The sequence below is a fragment of the Ovis aries genome, chromosome 23 (genome assembly GCF_016772045.2).
Source record: "Ovis aries strain OAR_USU_Benz2616 breed Rambouillet chromosome 23, ARS-UI_Ramb_v3.0, whole genome shotgun sequence".
In the NCBI taxonomy this organism is placed as follows: Eukaryota; Metazoa; Chordata; class Mammalia; order Artiodactyla; family Bovidae; genus Ovis; species Ovis aries.
Window position 1 is genome coordinate 42669054 of NC_056076.1, and position 6000 is coordinate 42675053.

At 54.6% G+C, this 6000-nt stretch overlaps 1 protein-coding gene across 2 annotated transcripts in view; it reads left to right on the forward strand.

Moving 5' to 3' along the window:
- APCDD1 (APC down-regulated 1) overlaps positions 1-4905 on the forward strand; it is a 32656-nt gene extending 27751 nt beyond the window's left edge. For both annotated transcript variants that reach the window (XM_042239275.2, XM_012103585.5), the window contains 2 exons: positions 2512-2833; positions 3032-4905. In XM_042239275.2, the coding sequence (XP_042095209.1) occupies positions 2512-2833; positions 3032-3483 (774 nt within the window). In that variant the 3' untranslated portion in view covers positions 3484-4905. The remainder of the gene's footprint in view (positions 1-2511; positions 2834-3031) is intronic.
- Positions 4906-6000: the final 1095 nt, after the last annotated feature.

A 6000-nucleotide genomic window follows, 5' to 3' on the forward strand; every position in this document is an offset into this window, starting at 1 on the left:
GGCTGTGTGCACGTGTCCTTCCGGTCCGTGTCCTTGTGGTGGCTTGCAGACAGCCCCCTGCTGACCCCGGGCTGTAGGGCACCTTCTTGTGTGTCTCAGAGGTCTGGGCAGGAAACCATACGTGCACACACATGTGGAGCCTGGGACAGAGAAGCCTCTGTGCTGCCTGTTGGATCTCCTCCTCAAGCCCCAAACAAACCTCTTCTCCCGAAAACAATGCCTGGCTCCACTGATGAGCACAAGGACTGTCAGTGGGCATCATGCTGTCCCGGAAGGAGAGCGTGGAGGGGGTGACTGGAATGCCCTGGTCCCCTCCTTTGCCCGCCCGCTCTCAGGGGCAGCCCCTCTCAGAGTCAGTGTGAGGGATGGAAAGGCCTGGAGGTTGGATTTCTGCCCAGAGAACAAGTGCCTGCCTGCCGAGTGACCGACCACCTGTCAGTCCTGCCTGCAGGCTAGGAGCTGTGCCTGGTGGGCCCCAGGTGGGAGCCGGGCCAGGGTCACCCTCCCGCCACAGGGCAGTCACGTGGGCGTGGGCTTCTAGCGTGGCTGGCACCTGGCAGCCCAGGTGGGTTTATAGACCCGTGTGGTGGGAAGAGGGGCAGAGAGGATGCCCATTTTGGGGGGGCAGCCCTGGCCACGGGCCTCCTGTGCCTTGGGTCCTGCAGCCGGCGATGGCCATCTGTCTGGTCACGGAGCTGCCCTCCCAACTCCCAGACCTCAGCTTTTTCTATGAACCCCGAGCCTTGCTCCAGGCAGACAGCATCCACATGGCTGACAGTCTTGGGGCCCCTACTCGGAGGGGGTTTTCTCAGCTGCAGCCCTAGACAGCACTCGTGCAGGATCCATGTTGGTGCCCCAAGGCAGGCCCAGGCAAAGAGGCACTCCCCACAGACAAGTGGCTGCTCTCACACTAATTACATGGCTTAAAGCCATAAAGCAGGAATCACGAAGAGCTGGCACACTGTCCAGACCTCGGGCCAGCGGATACAGGTGGGTACAGGAGTGCCCACAACCTCCCTGGCCTCTGCTCTTGCCTCCTTGAGGCCAAGCCCTCATGCCCTCCTTCTCGGAGACTCCTCCCCTCATGACACAGCACCCTGAGTCACCCACGGCAACTGGAGTGCTTTTTTCCTTTTGTGTGTATGTTCATGCTAAGTCTCTTCAGTCATGTCTGACTCTTTGCAGCCCCATGGATTATAGCCTGCCAGGTTCCTCTGTCCATGGGATTCTCCAGGCAGGAATTCTGGAGTGGGTTGCCATTCCCTTCTTCAGATCTCCCCCACCTAGGGATCAAACCTGCGGTTCTTATGTCTCCTGCATTTACAGGTGGAGTCTTTACCACTAGCGCCACCTCGGAAGCCTTTTTCCTTCTAGTGTCTCATAATTATTTTCAGTGGAAAAATCTAACTGTGGTAAAATAGAGGTAACAAAGTGTACCATCTTAGCCACGTCTAGGCATCCAGTTCCGTGATGTCAAGGACATTCAGGTTGTTGTATGACCTTCCTCTCCATCCATCCAAGCCCCCAGTAACTTCTGTTCTGTTTTTGGTCTCCATGGATTTGTCCACTTGAGGTCCCTCTATGTGGGATCATACGGGGTTTGTCCTCTGTGACCAGCCCATTTCACTTGGTATAATGTCCTCCAGGTTTATCCATGTAAAAACCTGCATGTGTCAGAATCCCCTTCCTTTTTCAAGGCTGAATCCTATTCCTTTGCATGTCTGGACCACATTTTCTTTATTCAGCCACTGATACACAATGTTGCTTCCGCCTTTGGATTATTGTGAATCGTGCTGACATGAATATGGGTGAACAGATTCCTCTTTGAGGTCCTGATTTCAGTTCTTTAGGGTATAAACCAGAAGCAGGGTGCCAGGTCCGAAGTGAATTCTTTTCTGAAGCAACTACATCATTTTACATTCCCACCAGCAGTGCACTGGGGTTCCAGTTTCTCTGCGTCCTCACCAAGGCTCATTTTCCGCTAGTCTTGATAGTGCGTGCTAAACTGCTTCAGCCCTGACCCTATGGACTGTAGCCCAGCATCCTCCTCTGTCCATGGGATTCTCCAGGCAAGAATACTGAGTTGCCATGCCTTCCTCCAGGGGATCTTCCCCACCCAGGAATCGAACCTGGGTCTCTCATGTCTCCTGCATTGCAGGTGGGGTTCTTTACGGCTGAGTCACTGGGGAAGCCGGGTCTTGATAGTACCCATCCTAATTGAGCAAGGTGATGCCAGCCTTTCTTTTTGACATTAAGTGTCCAGGACAGGTGGTATGGAATAAGATGTAAGAGGATTTTCAAAGGGCTTTCATATCACAGCTGAAATATTTAGGCCTGGCTCTACCATCAGCCAACACAAGCGTGCACTGGTGAGAACAGGCGGGCACACACGCCCCCAGGCGCCCTGGGGTACCCTGGTTACAGGGCACGGGGCCCCAGGGGAGGCAAAGGCTGTGCGTTTGCGCTGCCCTCTTGGACACCGTCTCTTCCCACCCTTTGTCTGGGCTGCAGAACCACGACCACGCCTGCGTCGCCTGCCGCATCATCCACCGCTCGGACGAGCACCGGCCGCCCCTGCTGCCCCCCAAGGCGGACCTAACTGTGGGGCTGCACGGCGAGTGGGTGAGCCAGCGCTGCGAGGTGCGGCCCGAGGTCCTCTTCCTGACGCGCCACTTCATCTTCCACGACAACAACCATAGCTGGGAGGGGCACTACTATCACTACTCGGACCCCGTGTGCAAGCACCCCACCTTCACCCTCTACGCCAGGGGTCGCTACAGCCGCGGCGTGCACTCCGCCAGGGTCCTGGGTGGCACGGAGTTCGTGTTCAAAGGTAGGGCCCGCCCCGCCCCGCCCCTGGTGGTGCCTGCAGGGTGCCTGGGGTGGCCACTGGTCACGTCCATACGTGGCACCCTTTCCATCTGAGGGTCCCTTCTGTGGACCATGGTCTGCGGGGTGGGCTGACAGCAGGGGCCTGTGAGGCGTGGTGCCGCCAGCAGCCGCGTGTCATGCCGTCTTGTCTCCTTGGCAGTGAACCACATGAAGGTCACCCCCATGGACGCAGCCACGGCCTCGCTCCTCAACGTCTTCAGCGGGAATGAGTGTGGGGCCGAGGGCTCCTGGCAGGTGGGCGTCCAGCAGGATGTGACCCACACCAACGGCTGCGTGGCCCTGGGCATCAGGCTGCCTCACACAGAGTATGAGATCTTCAAGATGGAGCGGGACACCCGCGGCCGCTACCTACTGTTCAATGGCCAGAGACCCAGCGACGGCTCCAGCCCAGACCGGCCGGAGAAGAGAGCCACATCCTACCAGATGCCCCTGGTGCAGTGCGCCTCATCGGCGCCCAGGCCTGAGGACTTCTCTGAGGATCCCGGGGGGCACGGGCACCGCAGCCGGGCCCCCGGGAGCAGCCCAGGTCCCCTGCTGCTGGCTGGGCTCACCGGCCTCTGGACTCTGTTACCCTGGCTCGGCCTCGGCTAGCAGTGCTGAAGGTGTGATTTTTTTTTTTCCCCGCACCAGGATGCCTTACAATTTACAGACTTTCTTTATGAAAAGAAGAGACACTTCTTCCTCAGATGCACTTGAGCAGCTGAGAACGGTGCTCCTACCCGCCTGCCACCCCAGCCCCCAAGCCCGCCCAGCCTGAGTCATGAGCTGTTTGAAGATTCAGCTTTGAACTCCATCCAGTAGGGTCTCGGGCCTGGGTGTCCTCACTATATAATTGCACTTTAAGACCGCAGAGGGTTTCAGGCGAGCATGTTGGCAGAGGCAGCGGGGCAAGGGCTCCACTGTCTTCTCTTCTTCCTTTCCATCGTTGTGCGTTTTGGGGTGGAGCTCCGGCTTCAGCTTTTCCTGCTGCTTCTCTGCGGCTGTTTCCTGCTCCCGTGAACCTGCTTTGCTCTCTGAGTTCCCAGCCAGGGATGCAGAGCAGAATTGGTTGGGACTGTGATCCAGACATTTTTTTTACATAAAGAAGAGAGAGGGGAGCAGGAGAAGACATGGGTGTAAGGGAACAACTGTGCCAGCCTTTCCGAAGAAAGAGAACAAATCCACACTTTCAGATGTTGAAAAGTATCTGTAATTAAAGCTTCAGAGTCATTTAAACAATGGTCATTTTAGCTTGTTGGGAAAGGAGGTGCTGGTCTGTGCTGGTCCCTGGTTGGCTACCGGATGCTCATCACTCTTACCGCCCAGGCATGGGGTGGGGCGGTGTGGATCAGCACCCTTCCCACTGCAGACAGACAGGAGCCACAGTTCAGGGAGGATGACCCGGGTGACACAGTGCCCGTTTGGTCTGGCCTCCTCTCTGGGGGACCCTGTCCTGGCTCACTGGTGCCTGGAGCTTTACTCTGTCATCTCTGCTGCTTCAAAGACCAAGACTCAGAGACCACATGTGGGTGCCATGGCCCTGTCTGTCCAGAGGAGGCAGTGGGGGCGTCCTAGCCGGGTCCCCAGAAACCATTCACCCTGCTCAGGGTTCAGGCTGGGCTGACCCAGCTCTGTCACTGCAGAGAGTCTCAGGGCACTGTTGACAGAGTCTGTGAGGGTGCACGAGTTGCACCCTCGTGCTAAGTTGTGGCTTATTAGGAAATGTGCCCTCTGAACACTGAAGGTGGTGGCCAGGAGAGACCCATGGAGGGAAGCACGAGTCACCGAGAGAAAGCCTGGACATAACTAGAAGCTGGCGTGCAAACCATGATTGAGGTCAAGAGTCCCACCTGCACTTAAGATCTGCCTTATGAGACGCTGTGGTGATGTTATAAGCGGGCATGGGGGACCACAGTGCTGTGTCTTTAGATGATATTTTACATTGTGGTTGAGGGGGGTTATTCCAATGAAAGTACTAACTTAATGTCTGCCCAGTTTAATAAACAGAGATGTCAGAGAGACTCCCACAATAGACATTTTACCTGTGGATCTATTTAATTAACACTAATGCTGTCTTTAAAGGATATAATAAAATTATGTAAAAACAACAAACAAAACCAAACTACGTTCACTACAGAATACCTCTGTGATTTACTGTAAAAATGTTGGCTTTCTAGTCACTCAGCTGGACTCAGCTGTTCACACTGTTTAAAAGTACACTCTATGTGTACACACACACATATACACACACCCATATGCACATATACACCAATACACAGGTTTTAATGTGTGTATAGTGTGTGATATGTATGTGTCTTAGGGACGAGATGACATTCATGTGGTCTTGTCACTTTCTGACCCACTACAAATCATGACAGAGAATGACTAGTATAATTTATTCACAAATTGTCATCAGTTGGATTTGTGCCTGTCACTCACTGTCTCACCCACATACTTCACGTCCTAAAACTAAGCTGCCTGGGTAGCCTACGAAGATTGTCTTATTTTAGGAGATTCTCCATCACCCTGAAGAAACACAATGGCCTATCCTTTAACAGTCATTCTGTTTCAAAAACTGGAAATTTTAACTTAAGGCCAAGGTGCTGTTTCTGAGGAAGGAATGGCTGACTTTAGAATATTCCATAAAAGCTGGAAATACTCCATAATCTGCACTCAGGCGCTGGCCAGTCTGCCTGGAAGTTAAAAGCTGGTCATATTTGTAACTCCGAGATTGGGGCAGGCAGGGCATGAACACTGGGTGGCTCTCCTCAGCGTCGCTGGCCTCTGGGAGTGGACATCTCATCCTGGGCAGCAGGCTGGTCACAGGCAGCTCGGAGAGCTGCTTCTTGGACAGCAGTACAATATGAGTGTGACTTGGGCTTCAGACTGTATAAAATCCGAGTTGACCCAGGACTCAAGAAGGAGCTTTTAGGGTCCCAGTGTCCCCAATACAGAGCAAAGGGGGTTCGTTCAGACATGACAAGCACCACTGTCTGTCCCAGAGGCGCAGGGTCCAGCACTGCTGGGATCGTCCACCCTGAATGGTCCATCTCAGGGTTCCCATGCCTAGCCGCCCATCGGGGTGACCCCACGCTTCCCGACACGGAGGAGCTCTGTTCAAAGGGCGGG